We start from the raw sequence: 17670 nt of genomic DNA, 5'->3' as shown, positions 1-17670 counted from the left end.
TCATCTATTCTTGTTAGTGTTTTCCTTTTTAATTATATATATATATTATTTTTTCTTATTTTACATATTGATCCCAGTTCCCTCTCCCTCCCTCCCATGCTCCCCCCGTTTCAGTTTTGTTATCTGGATATAGTTGTGTGGTTTTTAGTTCTCTTACTTTATATTTCTTTTTTTTATTTTAATTTTTGTAAGTTTCATTTTACATTCCAACCTCAGTTCTCCCTCCCATTCCTCCTCCTACCCCCTGTTGCCTGCCCCCAACCCCTTAGCTTCCCTCCAGCCCACCCCTCTGTCCACTCCTCCTCATGGGTAAGGGCTCTCATGAGGAGTCAACATAGTCTGGCACAATAAATTGGGGCTGAGCCTGGCCCCTCTCCCATGCATTAAGGCTGAGCATGTCATCCCACTATAGGGAATGGGCTCCAACAAGTTAGCTCATGTACTGAGATTATATCGTGGTCCTACTGCCAGGGGCCCCTCAGGTAGCCCAAGCTTCACAACTGTCTTCCACATATGGAGGGCCTAGTTTGGTCCCATGGAGTCTCCACAGCTGTTCATGAGATTCCATGATCTTGGTTCAGCTGTCTCTGAGGATTTCTCTATCATGATATTGACCTTCCTTGCTCATATATTCCCTCCTCCCTCTTTTCAACTGGATTCCAGGAGCTTGGCTAGGTGCTTGGTTGTGGAACTCTGCATTTGTTTTCACCAGTTACTGAATGAAGGCTTTGTGATGATAGTTGGGGTATTCACCAATCTGATTACAGGGGTAGGCCAGTTTGGACATCTTCTCCACTATTGCTAAGAGTCTTAGCTGGGGTCATCCTTGTAGACTTTTAGGAATTACTCTAGTACCAGTTTCTTCCTAACCCCATAGTGATCCCTTTTAGGGTCTTCCTTGTTACCTAGCTTCTCTGGAGCTATGGATTGTAGTATGGTTATATGGTTATCTGTTGCTTTACATCTAATATCTACTCATGAGTGAATATATATACTATGTTTGTTTTTCTGAGTCTGGGTTACCTTACTCCGGATTAGTGTCGTGTCCCCCCCCCCCCCCCCCCGTTCCATCCATTTGCCTGAAAATTTCATGATGTCGTTGTTGTTTTTTCAGCTGAGTAATATTTTATTATGTAAATGTACCATATTTTCTTTATCCTTTCTTCAGTTGAGGGGCATCTAGGTTGTTTCCAGGTTCTGGAAATTTCTTAAGGGGCTTGGCAGATAAGTGTACTGAATGCTCTCTTGGAGGGCCTGAGTTTGATTTCCAGCACTCATGGTGGCTCACAACCACCCGTAACTTTAGTTCTGGGGGATCTGAACTCTTTTTGCCTCTTCAGGTATCAGGTATGCACGTGGTAGACAGAAATAAAAGAGCCTGTCTGTTCTCAGGACAGCAGTGCTGCTGGATTAAGCTCTCATCTTACCCTTTCTTGCCCCTTTATTGACCCTGTCCCTAAACATAGTTACATTGAGGGCACTTCTTTTATTTAAGGGTTGTGATGAGGAGACACAGTTTGACACCTTTCATTTAAAGAACCTCAGAGGGTCTTTTCAGTAATACTATTGGCTGCTGGTTAACTTGATGTTGGGACCTGCTGGTTGTCCTTCTCACAGGAAAGGCCTCAAAAGGGATTCTACAGACACCGCACCTAGGACTCAGCCAGTGAGAACAGGGAAGTGGAGAGGCTGGGCCAAAGCTGCTTTCCTAGAAACCTTGCTGCCTTAGGAATTCTCTTGCTGATAAAACACCATGACCAAAAGCAACTTGGAGGAAAAGGATTATTTCAGCTTGTAGTTCCAAATCACATCCCATCACTGAAGGAAATCAGGGCAGGAGTTGATGCAGACATCATGGAAAAATGTTGCTTACTGACTTGCTCTCATGTCTTGCTTAGCCTGCTTTCTTAGATACCCCATGGCCACCCACAGTGAGCTGAGCCTTTCTATATCAATCATTAAGAAAATGCCCATGGGTTTTCCCTACTGGTAGGGGCGTTTTCCCAGTTAAGGTTCTGCTCCCAAATGACTAGCCTGTCCAGTTGACATAAAAATGAGCTGGTACGCCTGAGTCAGTAATGTCTTTGACTGTCTTCTTGTCTACTGGGAAATGTAGTGTTTTAGCTGACTTCAATGCCAGGGTTCACTTACTCGGGGTGGGTATAGATAAGTAGCTAGGGTTTCTGTCCTGTCATTTACTCAGGGTTGCTATAGACAAGTAGCTAGGGTTTCTGTCCTGTCCACGCACCTCTCGTGCTATAAATTTTGGGAGATTGGTTACTTGTGAGTCTTTAGAACAGTTCCTGGTGGGGTTTCTGTAATTTCTGTTACAGAACTTTTGCATGTCAACTGCCAGGGAGGCTTTTGTCTGACTTCAAGTTCTGTTTATGTACATACAGTCTTGAAACTCCCGCCTACTGGGCAGTGGCAAAATCTACCTGTGCTCTTTTGTGAAAGGGATTTTCTTTCTGCAAGAATGTTTTGATCTGGCATAGCAATTTATAGCAAAATGCCTACAGCTTTAAGGATTATGTCACAGGCAAATGGGAGGTAATGAGTTCCTAAAACATTCAACCCAAGTGTGATTCCCCTCTCCCCCAACACACACACACACACACACACACACACACACACACACACACACATCAATTTTATTAGTAATTTCTCCAGCCAGTATTCTTTCCTGCACCATACTCACTGTTATTTTATTCTAGGCCGATGTTTGCTATATTGTTGGAAACAATGGTTCAGTCTTGTAGAGAAGAGGCCATGTGTGCCCATAGGTAGCAATGAGCTGTTGTACTCACCCAACTGAAATGTGAGAGCCCAGGAGGATTGTTAGAAGTCTGTAGACTGTTTCTACAGAGTTTCATCTTATGGCTGGCAATGCTTAGACTAGATGGAGTACAGTTAACCTTAGTTTGATTCTATCAGGTTTGGTTTTCTTGGGTTGGGTAGCAAATTGGTTAGCGTATTATCAGGAAAACAGAAAGTACATGTATTTCAACTGAGACTCTAGTGTAGACAGTTGGTTAAATCAGTGTTACAAAGCCAGGAAAACAGAGAGGGAGACAACACAGTTGATAACTACAGGAAGCAGCTCCACCACTAAGTCAGGGGCAGGGGACCAGTGAGTTAAGTAAGTTCCATAGCTGGTGAGTGCTCAGGTCTTTAAAGAGTAGGGCACACCCCATGTCCCAGAAGCTCTGAGGAGGCCTGGGGAGCTGGCATTCAGGTCTTCCTTCAGGAGCTCTTGACCCACTTGCTGAGTATGCATATGAGATAGGTGCTGGAAATGTAGAATGAGGTTGGAAGAGGTAGGCAATGAAGTTGAAGTTGGGGCGCAGGACCTAGGATAGCTGTTGCTGGGCAGTGTTGTCAGAGAGCAAGCCCAGGGGAACGATGAAGGCCTTCACCCTTCATACCTTGCAGCCTTCCTCTGGCATCACAGTGGAGAGCCTCAGTCCACTCACAGTGTTCACAGTGGAAGCCATATCTTACTTAACTGGTCTTAGTAGCTTCTCAGGAATAGAAGTGTTTAAGTGGCATAACCTGTTCTTGAAAAGAATCGGTTTTTGTCGTGTCCCCCCCCCCCCACACACAAGATAGGTTATTATTTTGTAAAGTAGCCAGATGTGGACTTGAGGTATTCTTTAATAAATTACTTTTAGATATAATCCATAAGGTCAGGATTTCCCCAAGCCCTTTTTTATTTCCTCTTTAGTTTCCAAATAGTCTTAAAATTAATTGAAGATTGAATTTTGGGTTTAACCTAGAGCCACTGGTAGTTTTGTGTAGAGAGAACATGAGACTTGAGTTAGGGAGCCCTGGCTTTGTTGATCTTGAGCAAATTAATTGTAGTTTTCTCATGCTTTACCTCTCATAGCTATTAAAAGTGTCAGTCTGGGTTTGGTGTCACACACCTTTAATCCTAGTACTCAGGTGCAGAGGCAGATGGAGCTCTGTGAGTTCAAGGCCAGCCTGGTCTTCAGAGCTATGCAAGAAAACCCTGTCTTGAAAAACAACAAAAAGGGGTGTTATTCGTTGATATATTCACGTATAGTACTAGTAGTCCCCCCAAAAAAAAAATTTAAAAAAACAAAACAAAACAAAAATATGGTAAAATAAATAAGAGACTTAAAATGTTGCTCTAGAAAAATATGTATTTGACACAAAAGAAGGTAGTGACTAGGGACATATGACAGAACAAAAATGGCAGAAATCAGACTTACTTTATTGATAATAAGTTATATGAACTATAATGGGTTAGATTCAGTTGTTAGAAGGCAGAGATGAGGGTCAGAGAGATGGTTCAGAGGGTGAGAACTGGCTGCTCTTCTGGAGGTCATGAGTTCAATTCCCAACAACCACATGGTGGCTCACCAACTATAATATTATCTACAATAAGATCTGGTACCCTCTTCTGGTGTGCAGACAAGCAAGCAGGTAGAATACTGTATACATAATAAATAAATAACATCTAAAAAAGAAAGCAGAGATGGGCAGAATGGATTTGAAAATCCATGATTCAATTACTAAAATACTCACTAGATTCAAGTGAGGATAGGAAAATTATATTTTATGTAAGCAATAATCACAAGAACTAGTAACAATATTAACTATAGGAGAGAGTCCATCAAAAATCCGTGTGATGTAAATAGTAAAGTGCCTCTCCAGCACCAGGGTTTGGGTATGTCCAAGGTGAGTACTGCTCCTGTAGTCCAGGAGGCCTGGTCAAAATCAAGATCCCGCAAGTGTGCTTTCTCTTGATGTTGACCTTTTTCCTCCTTCCTAGGTACGAAGACGCCCTGGTCCTCTTGCTCACAGAGGTGTTAAATCGAATCCAGTTCAGATACAACCAGGCCCAGCTGGAGGAGTTGGATGATGAAACTCTGGATGATGATGTAAGAGCTGTTTCTCTCCTGCTGGTTTATCTCATCTCATTACTTCTTGGAGAAAAAAAAAATGCTCCATAGGTAGTTTACCTCTGTGGTCTAGAACTATAGAGTGACCAGGTATCCATGGGAAATGCTTTAAAGAGTACTGTACTCCTAACTCTGTCTGCCTAGCCATATACTGGTAGGAATAGTTGAAGAGATATTTAAATGATAAAGCTGGAATGATAGTCTGTTAGGCATTTGTTATAAGCTGTTATTTTAAAACCAAACCTGGTCTGCACAACATTAATAAGGAAAATATTCTTACAGGTACAACTTAATGTTCCTTTCCTCCTAACTATCAACCACTTGAAAATTTTCTAGTATTAATATCATGCTCAAAATTAGAGTGACTGGTGGCATGATCATAACCTTGAGAGTAGATTTTTAGAATAAGAAAAAGGACACTTTACTTAGAGCCAGATGACTTGGACTTGAACCTCTGTGACTTTGGGAACACATGAGATGTAGTTGTGAGTCTTTCTGAGCCTTGATTCCCTCATCTCCACAATAGAAATTGGCCTGTTTTGCCGACTTGTGTTGATAGTTACATGACGCAACACAATGTGGAAGGGTGAGTTGTGCTGACTGAGATGGTTTTCCTCACCTTTAGTTCTGCTAAGAATCTCTAGCATAGCGTGTTGACACACATCCTGATTCTGGGGGTTTGACATGGTACCAGACCTATACCTTGAATGGTGCTGATTGAGTCAGGTATATGTAAAGAAATGATCGCTCCCTATCAATGGGATAATAGAAAAGCTACTCAAACTTTTCACATGTGGCTCTCTGAACTCCACACTCCTATGATCCCGGGAGGGAAAATGAATTGTTCTATGTGAATTATTTGCTTTCTGAAGAAGTAGTTTGGTAGGAAATGGAATTATACTAAAAAACAAAACAAAACAAAAACCTAATGGGGCCTTTTCTAAGTTCCAAATTCCTGGTCCCACTATTTCCTATTTTCTTTAAATTTAACACCTGAGAATAGATTTAAGGCTAAAGGGGGCTGCTGGTAAAGAAGACAGGGACCTGCCTGCCTGAGGGAGCTGATATCTTTGTTTTCTCCCACAGCAGCAGACAGAGTGGCAGCGGTACTTACGCCAGAGCTTGGAGGTAGTGGCCAAAGTGATGGAGCTCCTCCCCACACATGCCTTCTCAACTCTGGTAACTCACCATTTGAAGGGGAAGTCTAATTGGTTTCTGGCCCATAGAATGTGGCTTTTGTACTGGTCTGTTCATCTTTTTCTTCTCCCTTGCTCTGTATCTGTACTGTGTGTGTGTGTGTGTGTGTGTGTGTGTGTGTGTGTGTGTGTGTTTGTGTGTTCATATGTTTATATTTGTATGTTTCCTATCTGTCATCTATGTGTATGGAGGTCTGACTCCTGTGATGTTCCTCAGGCACACTTTTTTTTTTTTTTTTTTAAGATAGCATCCTGCAAGGGTGGTAGTGGCATACGCCTTTAATCTCAACACTCGGGGGCAGACACAGGTGGATTGCTGTGAGTTCGAGGCCAGCCTGGTCTACAGAGCAAGTTCCAGGACAGGCTCCAAAGTTACACAGAGAAACCCTGTCTCGAAAAAACAAAACAAACAAAAAGACAGCATTTCTTAGTGGCCTGTAACTCACCAAATAAGCCATGTTGGCTGCCAGCCACAGAGATCCTCTTTTCTCTGCCTCCCCAGTGGGGAGTGCAAGGGTTGTGTCACCACACTCAGCTTTATTTTTTTATGCATCTTTAAATGTGAGTTCCAGGGATTGAACTAGAGTCCTCTTGTCTGTGGTGAAGCAATCTACCAACTGAGCTATCTCCCTCGCCCTTGTTTGTTTATTTCAGAGACTAATTACCATGAACCAACTTTCACATGCAATGTTACCATTTTCATGGACTATTTTATGCCAACTCTGGAAGTACTGATTAGTCTTAGTTGCAGTATGAATTTTAGAAGTGTCTTAATGCTTTTATTAAAGCTGGAGACAGCCAGGCTGACAGAAGTGTTACTGGCAGAAATTACACTGATGAAAGACTAGCCTGTGTCATTCTCACTGTGGGCAGATTGCTCAATCTCTCTGCCTGTGTTTTTGTGCTGGGTTCCATCTACTTAAAGGCAAGATAAGTTACTGAGGTCAGCTTCTGCACATAACTGCAAGCCACTACTTGGCATTCTCTCACAGGAAGTGGCAGTTTATTTTACTACCTACCTTTCTTAGGCAAATTATAGTCCTCCCCCCCCCCCTTAGGGATTCTCTATATAGCTCTGGCTGTCATAGAACTGTAGACCAACTTAGCCTCGAACTCACAGGGATGGGATGCACCTGCCTTATATAAAGTCTTACCTTAATGCTGAGTAGAGAGCAGCCCAGGAAAGAAGGCACTATGAACTTCTGTCTGCTAAACGAACAAGGGAAACTGATACCCAAATAATTGAGTCTGGTTTTTCTCCTTGCCATTCACATTAATAAGACATACTTGATATTTCTTTCAAGGTCAGGGACCTTCTCAGACTGGATGGAGGACCCAGCTCTTAAAGTTGCAGGTCTTGTGGGGCTGATGCTCTTCCTAGGACTGTAGTAGTCATGCCACACAGTCTTTTGCTATGACTTTTAAAGCAATCAAACTGACCTTGATTTCTTTGTTGTTGTGGTACTGGTAGGTTTTCTCTGTAGGGATGGGGAGGTCACTGAAAGGGAGCTGTGCTTAGTGCCTGTGAAAGGAAGTTTATGTCCTGTCCTTTTCCTCATAGGTGCTGAATGCTTTAATGTTAAAAACCTTATCAAACTTGCACTTACGATTTTTGTTTTAAACTTTGTCTCTTTGTTTTCAGTTCCCAGTTCTTCAGGACAATTTAGACGTTTATTTGGGATTACAGCAATTTGTAGTTACTTCAGGGTCAGGTAAATTGTTCTTTACTTTCAAATTTAGTTTACCATTAAAAAAAAATGGACTAATAGTTAATTATTGCCACCTCTTCTATAATAATGTGATTTGCCGTATATAGTTTCTCTTCACATCTTTTCAACTTCTAAATTGAAGTTTTAAAAAATTCCTGGTACAAAGAACCAGTCGGGGGAAGCTAATCAGGGCAAAGACTAAAAGCCCTGGAGCGTTTTCTTATATTCGTTAAAACAGCAAGTGTGCTGGAAAAAAAATGGCTATGGCCTTTCACTAGGGCAGTGTCTTCCTCTGGCTTGTGGAATGAGTGAGGCATTCTAGGGCTCCATTAATTCTGGGGCTCCCTACTGTGAGTAGTCTGCAGGAGGCCCTGCCCCTAGCTGGATACAAAGTCTTTTGGTGTCTCTGGTTGGAATGAAGGGTTAACATTTGTTACTCTGCTGATAATAACTACATCCTCTTTGTGGAACACTCCTTACATGCCAGGCACTATGTCATTGCATTTTTTTTTCTCCATACTTTAGGATAGAAGTATTGTTACTAGTTATTGTTGTCTTACAGAAGAGGATAGTGCTCTTCAGAGATGTTAATTTACCCAGGGTTTGTGCTAATAGCAAGATGGAATTTTGGGGAGTGACGAAAAGATGCCATAAACAGACATTCACTTTTACCAGATGAAAATACCAGTAACCTTAAGTCTGTGTATCATCCCACCCTGTCCCCATCCTGCCTTGTGAAGCATTTCCTTACAGGTTGACCTGGCCTGCTGCCTCTTGTCTGACCTGGCGCTAAGCCTATCCAGAAGGTAGCTTCCTCCTGGGTGAACTGGCCATTCATGATAGGGCCTCCATGGGGCCTCTTTATGAGGCTGCCCTGGCAGCCTGGGACAGGTTGTTCCCATGACTATTAGTCATTCGTTGGGCCCAGGAGGGTGATAGGACTTGGCATGCCTCAAGTACAGGCTGTGGCTATGTAGCCTGGCTAAGAACAGTTTATATAAACTTTGGGAAGTCACTTTGCAAAATGAACATGCATATTTGAAAATTATTTGATATGAAAAGCTACATGGTTCCAAAATTGGTAGTCTCTCCTAGAAGGCTGTTGCAATTAAAATTGTACTCTAGGCCCTAACTAAGAATGTTACCCTTGATCTGTTTTTAAAAAAGAATATATCTTGTCCTCCCCCACTGACCTGTAAGGTCAGTTCAGTGTTGTAGTTGACTTTTCTTGGTGATGTTGGTGGTTTATCACTTTATAGCCCTGATAGGCCATAAACATGCTGTGTAGAGCAAGCTGCCCTAGAACTCACTGAATGCTGGGTATAAGGCATGACCTCCACCATGCCTGACTGTCATTGCTTTTTGACTCTGGGTAAATGTCTGCATGGGTTTTTAATCCTTTTCTGAGATTGCTGATGCTCAGCGCCCTTACCTAAGCCCATCTTATGCCAGTTTCACAGAGCCCTTGGTTCTTCTAGGTCATTATCTCATTTTCAGTGCATTCTCTAGTGATAAAACCTCTCAGGCCAGAGAAATAATTATTTCTTGCTTTAAAATTAGTTTCTTGCTCATGGTGAAGCATTTCTCCATGCCTTAATAGCTTAGAAGCCAAGTTTCCAGTACAAAGATTATTTTAAAATTTGAAAATTGTTGAACAGTGTGTTCTCTGGTTCCCATGGCTGTTTGCACCCTCAAGTAACCTCCCTGCTATGTTGTTCAGTCTTCGTGGTGGGCTGTGGCTCCTTCCTTCCATTGCTTTTCCCTTTGTGGAGACTTTAATTGCTCAGTCTCAGGGATGGTGAGGAGTCAGGTACAACTTCCCCTTCATTTGATGATTTCTGACACGTGAGTGTATTATCGATAGTGGAGCCAGTAGGGGTATTGTACAGCTCAGAGGCACTGCCCACCCCCAACACCTCCTCACACCAGGCACTGCTTTATTAGCATATTTGCTGCTGTTAAAATTCCTGCTAATGCTTCTTTGGTAGAAAGCAAGGCAAAACAGGTCCATGTTAGCTGCTATGACCTCAGGCCCCTGACAGGTCAGCTTTTGCTCTCCCTGTCTGTCTCTCCTGTGTGTGGACAGAGAACCCTTCCTTGGCCGTTTTCCTCAGACTTGCTTTGTATTTGGCCTCTGCTGTTCCTCATTGAGATTTTTCTTTTTTTTTTTTCTTTTTTTTTTTTTTAGAGTTTATTTTTTTTATTTATTTTTATTTAATTTTATATAACAAAGTCCAATTAAATGAAAACAAACATTTATACACAATATTTTGGAATTTGGGCATCGTTCTTTCCAAGAGATTTTTCTTTAATTCTGACTAACCCCTCAACTTTTGGTTAGCCATGCAAGCATTCTTGCCGAAGAGATTGTTGTATTTACAGTATAGAAAACTTTAAATTTCTGTTGTTTTTTTTATGTGAAGGTTGGTTTCTGTTGTGTGTATTCTCTTAGGAGTAGAATACCTTGAATGCACATATTTATACCTCTACCCCTTCTCCTCAGTCAAAGAAGCGGCTTTTTAGACTGCTTCATGGTGGCTTGATTTATTGGGGAGAATACTTTAAAAGCTTGTCTAACCGTGTATACAGTAGCATTTCCATTGAAAGGTTCTGCCTCACAGACACTCTGTTGTCTGCTACAGGGTGTGGTGGCTGGAGTTGGTAAAGGGATAGGCTTTCAGATGGTTGTGCAGTGACCAGGAGAAGATTGCTCATGACCAACCATGCCTTGGCCAAATAAGAGAAAGCATAGGTCACTGTGCACAGTAGTCCCTCCCCCTGTGCATTGTGTGCATGTCTGTGGTGGGGAGGCAGATTTCCTAGAGGAGTAGAACAGAGATGCTTACTGCTTCTGTGTTTCCTGGTTCAGGAAAGGGTCATCTACAGTTTTGACTGCCATGAGCCTTTGATGGAACATGTATTAGATTGAATTATAAAAGAATTAGTTTTATTCAGTCCAAAATGATCAAATGTCAGTAATTTCATTTTATTCAAACCCACAGTGTAAAATCCATATGCAGCCAAGTTGTCATGCATATGGCTACACAGATGTAGGCTACACAGATAGAGGCATGCTTCAGGTGTGGCATTGCACCATCATGCATCTCATAATGGTGCTGACGCAGAGCCCCAGGGAATGGGGTATTCTTAGGTGACCTGAATTTAGGGAAAAGGTGCAAACACACAACACATGACTACTTATTCTGACTAGTGGTCATGTTAGCTGTTGGGCATAGTCCCACCAAAGGGTTCCATAGTCAGTAAGGATTCAACAGATGGTACTAGAGCAAGCAAGCACCAGGAGAGATTTGTTGATAGATGGTGAAGGCCTGGAGTGGCTTTTGGAGGATACAGATTTGAAAAATGCCAAGGGAGTGCAGGTTTGCAGGTGCCCAAGCCTGGGCCTTAACTATAGCTTCCCTGCTTAACATCTCCCATGTGTGAAAAGCATGTTGTCATACTTTGGTCTTTCTCACAGACTGAAAGTTCTGACTGCCTTATAGTTCTGTCTGTGAGTATCTGGGAAGAGACTGGTCCACAAGACAAGGCCTGACCAATTAAAGATATTTTATTGTTCATCTTAGCATCATACTTTACTAGATTTGGATATATGTTGAAAAGTAAGAAAGTTTCAAGTCTTAGAAAATTTTTAGCTCTTTGTGATCCATAGTAAGTACAGAATTTGATGGTGCCCTGTAAAGTTGTAGGGTTTTAATGTCATCTGTCCTACAGTGAGTTAGCTTATAGCATCTTCCACATTTTAAGGTGGAAGAGACAAGCTTAAAAGGGTTGATGGTACAGTGAGAAAGTAGCAGGGACTGCGCCTGAGTTCTATGCCCTTTTTTCCCTGTTATGCTGGCCTGAAAACCTGGGATGGAATGCAGAGCTCACAGAGAACACCAGCTCTGCCCTGGAAATAGCACCATGGTGGGCATGTTACTTAATGGACTCACCCATTTGCATGCCCTTGTGTGTAGGTTGATAATGTCATAACTGTGCCAATATCATAAGGAATCAGACCGGGGATATACTGGAATGTCTGCCCTTGCCCTGGGTCCTGTCCTCAGTGCAGGTGGAGACTGTCCTTAGATGCGCTGTTCTATACTGGGCAGCTGCTAAAAGATTTTTATTGTTGGAGCATTAGTTTACCCTGTTTGGCTTGTTTGGAATGGTTGTTTATTACAACAAAAGCTTGCTCTTCTCTGGAAAACTGAGAGATGTTGTGTTCCAGGACACAGGCTGAACATCACAGCAGAGAATGACTGCCGGCGCTTGCACTGCTCGCTGCGAGACTTGAGCTCCCTGCTGCAAGCTGTGGGACGTTTAGCTGAGTACTTCACTGGGGATGTGTTTGCTGCAAGGTTCAACGATGCTCTCACAGTCGTGGAGAGGTAGGCTGGCTGTGCCATGCAGCCCCTCCATCAGAGTTTAGCTCTCCTTTTTATGGGAAGATGGCATGCAGCCCCATCATGCGTCCTCTGTCTTTTCTACCGTGTACAGGTTAGTATGGAGCTGATTGCCATTTGATGTGCTAAGCTTTAAGGCCCTTGTCAGTAAAACAGTGGAAAAGGTTTCTTGTGGTTTTACTGTGAGAATTGAATAAGGTATTTAACGTGGTGAATAAAACAGAACAAACAGTAAACACAAGCCAAGCTGTTAGTACATTGGCAACCTTGTATGTAGCTGTAAAATAGTATTGGATTCAGAAAAATGCAGGAACAGTCAAGCTCCATGTCTTTTCTGATGGGATAAAGGAACATCAAGAAAGCCTTTCTGGGGGCTGGGAAGATACCGGACAACAGGCACCTAACAGTTAAAAACAAAAAACAAAACAGAAAAAAATGCAGGCGCAGTGGCATACTCCTGTGATCTTAGCACTGGGGAGGCAGAGACAGACTGATCCCTGGGGCCTGCTGGCCAAACAGCCTCTCCTACACAGTGGTTTCCAGTAGGAGGCTTTCTCTTCCCCCAAATTAGAAATAGAATTAGAAGACAAAAAAGAAGGAAGGGAAAAAAAGGTGGATGGTACCTGAGGAATAACACCTCTACACTGATGTATAATGCACGTACATGAACTTACATGTGTGTGCATATGTATTCATGCATGAACGGGGGGGGGGGGAGTGGGCCAGATTCTACTAGACAACAGCATCCCTTTTCGTGTAGGCCACATGTGTTAGAAGTATGGGCTGTTGATGGTTGGTCCAGTCCAGTTAGACTCCTGAGAAAGTTGGGCAGTCTATAGTCCCTTCTAAAGTTTAGGTCCCTGGAGAGAAATCCAGCTGTTTGCTGGGGAACATCTCATTCAGCTGCCCAGAACCCCCCCTCTAAACATTTTGGACACTGAAGGTCAGGTGGAAGTGTTGGATTCACAGATGAGTAGGTGTATGTAAAGCCTGATGTTTTAATGCATGTGATGGTCTCATGCAAGGAAACAACCCCAAGAACAGAGTTACTTGCACACCAAATGTCTTATTTTATTTGCGAGAAGGTCCCACTGTATAGTCTGGATGGCCTAGAACTCAATATGAAAACCAGACTGGCCTCTAATTCATAGAGATTTACTTGCCTCTGACTCCTGAATGCTGGGAATCAAAGGTATGCACCACCATACCCAGCTCCTTAAGATGAAAGATAAGTAAGAGTTTTAAATCTCTTAACAGCAAAGTTAAAATTAATAATAGTAGTAGTATGTAATAATAAGATCATTTTACAAGTAGTTTTTTACTCTGTCTTAGTTCATTCTTGTTTCTGAGGGTGTGGCTCAGAGGCAGTGGGGGCTTTGTTTGCTTTATGTGCTCATGAGAGCTTTTTCCAAACTATGGAATTTCTACTAATTTTCTTCACTGTCCTGTTTTAGGCCATTTCTACTAATGATTCAGTGGGGGATAAAATGAATTTTCTTGTCTCAAATTAGATAACCAGTATTTGAATTTGATTAAGTGAGAAATTTAGATATGTGTGTCAGTCCAATTAACTCTGCTGTGAGATGACAGATTAGAGAGCCTGAGTTGTCATAAGGCCTTATGCTTACATATCTGTCTGCACAGCTTAGGTTTACAAGCTTAGTTAGCACTAGCAGCACCTGCTATTTTGTCTGCATTAAGACTAGCGTATGAAGCCAGACATTGATGGTGCATGCCTATAATCCCAGCACTTGGGAGACAGAGTTAGAGGGATCTCTGAGTTTCAGGACAGCCAGAGCTACACAAAGAAACTCTGTCTTGAAAAACAAATCAAGACTAGTGTATGAGAGAAGGCTTTTCCTATAGTTTTGTGATCTGACTAGCCGGTGTGATTTGTTGTCTTATAGAACACATGAAACCTGATGTTATAGTTGCTGATTATAGATACAGGTTTAGTGTGGAACGTGATTTAAGGAACTCAACACCAGAAGGTGGGGAAATGGCTCAGAGGGTAGTATTTTGAGTGCTTGCTATACTGTGGGGACAAAGACAGGAGGATGGAGGAGACTTGGTGGCCACCAGCCTCAACAGGTCTGTCCAGAGATCCTGTTTCAAGGGAATAAGGTGAAGAAGGTAGAAGAGAACATCCAGAATCATGTGACCTCTGTGCTTCCAGGGGACAAACACACCCACATAGCTGTGAATTAATGCATTGTTAACACATGGGGCACATGAGCATACATTGTGCTGCTTGCTCACTGATAGTTGCTGTTTTCGTTTCAGTTTTATAGAACTTCTGAGGACTTGGGGTTAAGGACTTGGCTCTTTTTTACTCTTGCTTTCTTGATTCTGTGGAGGTGCCCTTCATGCCGTTCTCCAACCCTTAGTCCATTTATGGCTTCCTTTTGGAATAAAGTCCTGCATTCCACACATCTTTGAGGAACATTTCCCAGAGTATAGGCTTCCTTTTCTTCAATGGTAAAATCTTTTCTGAGATGGTGATACTTTCTTTTTCTCTGTCTCTGTCTCTCTTCCCAAGCAGCTGTCTCTGTTGTGACCTCCTCAGTTGAGGGGTATGACTACAGGGTTCTGTGTGGAATAGGCCAGAACTCAGGCACGGCCACTCTGTGTATTCAGCTCAGAAAGGACCGAGGACAGTAGGCCTCCTGCTTCCTAAAGGGTCTCCCTGCTGTACCTCATGCTCACTGTGTATTGCGGGTCTTGAAAAACGAGCACACTTGGCCACTTCCTCTACATTGTCACCATCTCAGCTTATTCTGGAAAGATTTTTCTCCTCTCAGCTCTTCAGCATTTATCATCAACAATTTCTAATCTTCAGAGAAGCTGAAAGAATCATATCAGGAGGGAAGGAATGAAAGAAAGAGGGTGGATATGAATCTACCTCCTAGACTCTAGAATTTGTCATGTGAATTTTTAGATAAATTGTCAAAAGAGCAGGCTTGCTTGCTGAGAACATCGGGGGTGGGGGGGGGGAAGGGTGGTGGCTGGAGAGATGGTGCAGAGGTTAAGAGCACTGGCTGTTCTTCCAGAGGTCCTGAGTTCAATTTCCAGCAACCACATGGTGTCTCACAAATCTCTGTAATGAGATCTAGTGTCCTCTCCTGGCATGCAGACATACGTACAGGCAGAACACTATATACATAATAAATAAATAAATCTTAGAAAAAAAACAAAACTTTTTTTTTTTTGCTCACTTCTAAAAATAGTATGTATAGCTGGGCATAGCTCTTTTGTGTAGTCTCAGCACTTGGGAGGCTGAGACAGGAGGATCAGAAGTTAAAGGCTAGCCTGGGCTACATAGCAATATGCTGCAAAAAAGAAAAGTGTGTATACACCTGCACACAGCATCGAATATTCATAATGTACAATCAAGGAATATAGAAAAGTAGAAAGGAAACAATAGTCCATAATCTACCTCCTCCATCCCACCTCTAGAGTAAACTGGGCCAACATGTTTTTTTGGTAGAGATTTTTTTCAACCTTTCCTCTGTTGTTTCTTTTCCTCTGTTGTGAGTGTGCCACTGTGTGTGTAGGTAGGTTAAAGGACAACTTGTAGGAATCAGTTCTGTCCTACTGTGTGGGTCCCACAGATCAAACTCCGGTGACCAAGCCCGGTGGCAAGTGCCTTTACTCAGTGAGCCGTCTCACCAGCCAATGTTTTTAGGTTAAGTGTTTTTTTTTTTAATTAACCCTTAACACACAGCTCTGGCTATTTTGGCAAGAACTAGAGATCAGTTTGGGTTGGTTTGTTTGTTTGTTTGTCTGAAAGTCTGCCTAGGGGTTTTCTTTAGCAACTTGTCCATTTTGTTTGTTTTTGGATCTCAGGCTTAATGTCCTTTCTCACCTACTCCTTTGTCAACAGGCTGGTCAAAGTTACTCTGTACGGATCTCAGATAAAACTGTACAACATTGAAACAGCCGTGCCATCAGTGCTGAAACCTGACCTCATTGATGTGTAAGTAGAGCTTAGTGACTGCCTTCTCAAGAGACATTGACCCTACCTGCAGATAAATTGAATGTAATGAACAGTGGTGGCTGCCACAAAAGAGGGAAAACTCTCCAACTCTGACCCTAGAAAGATAGATTTTTGGATGTATGTCTGGAGTAAGGGTAGTTGGTTGGACCAGGGATGAAGTTCTATGGGACAGGCATTGTTGGAGACAACAGTGTGGACCATAAAGTTAGTAACTGGTGAGCACTGTGGTGGAAGCATACACACACGCTCACACACACTTTATATGTAATCATGATCCAACTTGAAATCTGTCTCCTATGATCTAGAGTAGTCCTAGTTATATGTGATGTATGAGCAGAGATGTGTGTCAAAAAAGGAAGAGACAGACAGCCACCTTGGAGCCCCAGACCTTAAGTTTACTGTTTAACGAATACCCTACAGTCCAGAATTGGCAAGTTTTTGTCTACTGTTTCAGCCGTATTTGTTTGCAGCAAGGTGGCTGCATCCTATGATGCTTTTCCTCTTGTATCATGTCAGTAAGCACTTGGGTCATTGTTGATGCTGCTTGATTGTGATGTCTGTCTACACCCTAGTTCTATCCACAGGCAGGTTCAAGAAGCTGTGACACTTATACTGCCCTTCATATATATGCCTTGCTGTTTAACAACATTAGTTTCTCCACTAAAAGGAACCAGAACTCCTTTGGGAAAATGTACTGTTTTGGGACAGAATGATGCTGGGGAATGTTGTAGAATCAGTAAATAAGGAAGCAGTTTCCCGAATGTGTCTGAAATATGCAAGAACACACAGGAGCTGGCTTGAAGGGGGTGTTCCTGGTTAGACTTGATGAGCACAATTAAAAATGACAATGATTATATTATTTTGAAAAAGTAATCCATTTGGTCATACTTTTTTCCCCAAATGGTCCTACTTTTTTCTTTCTTTTTTTTTAAGAATCATCAGTTTACAGTTGAACAGTGACTGAGAAGGGGTCTTCATGGTGGCCACACCATAGGGAACTATATATGTAGGCCATATCAGAATAGCAACTCTTATTGCTTAATTGTGACTACAGAAAGGAGACGTGTTCATAGCTGTGTGAGCTAGTGCTTTGAAGTAGACTGCTGCCTTGCCTCTGTAAGACCTGTTATTTATCATCTTTTTGAGTTATGAGCTTTTGGTGTTCTGACAGGCCTGGAACTAGCTATGTAGAGCATGTTGGCCTTGAACTCAGAAATGTGCCTGCTTCTGCCTCCAAGAGCTAGGATTAAAGGTATATGCCACTGTGCCTGGCATGTTTTGGGTTTTTTGCTTGGTTGGTTTTAGTTTTGTTTTTAAACAGGGCTTCACTTTGTAGTTCAGGCTGATTTGGAACCTGAAGTATTTGTTCTCACCTCAGCCTTGAGTACAGGGGTCACAGTTGTGTGCCACCACACATGGTTTCATTGTGAATTTTAA

The 17670-nt window shown here is 42.4% G+C and overlaps 1 protein-coding gene across 2 annotated transcripts in view; it reads left to right on the top strand.

Moving 5' to 3' along the window:
- Positions 1 to 17670, top strand: part of Xpo6 (exportin 6) — a 103867-nt gene that overhangs the window by 70951 nt on the left and 15246 nt on the right. Inside the window, exons 10-14 of one of the 2 annotated variants that reach the window (XM_051192914.1) lie at positions 4796 to 4904; positions 6015 to 6104; positions 7764 to 7833; positions 12062 to 12221; positions 16120 to 16212. In XM_051192914.1, coding sequence (XP_051048871.1) covers positions 4796 to 4904; positions 6015 to 6104; positions 7764 to 7833; positions 12062 to 12221; positions 16120 to 16212 — 522 coding nt within the window. Of the gene's footprint in view, positions 1 to 4795; positions 4905 to 6011; positions 6105 to 7763; positions 7834 to 12061; positions 12222 to 16119; positions 16213 to 17670 lie in introns of both variants that reach the window. The other variant, XM_051192913.1, reaches the window with a different exon arrangement.

The sequence above is a fragment of the Phodopus roborovskii genome, unplaced genomic scaffold, assembly GCF_943737965.1.
Source record: "Phodopus roborovskii unplaced genomic scaffold, PHOROB, whole genome shotgun sequence".
In the NCBI taxonomy this organism is placed as follows: Eukaryota; Metazoa; Chordata; class Mammalia; order Rodentia; family Cricetidae; genus Phodopus; species Phodopus roborovskii.
Note: the sequence above shows the minus strand (reverse complement) of the source record. Positions and strands in the feature narration are given on the sequence as shown.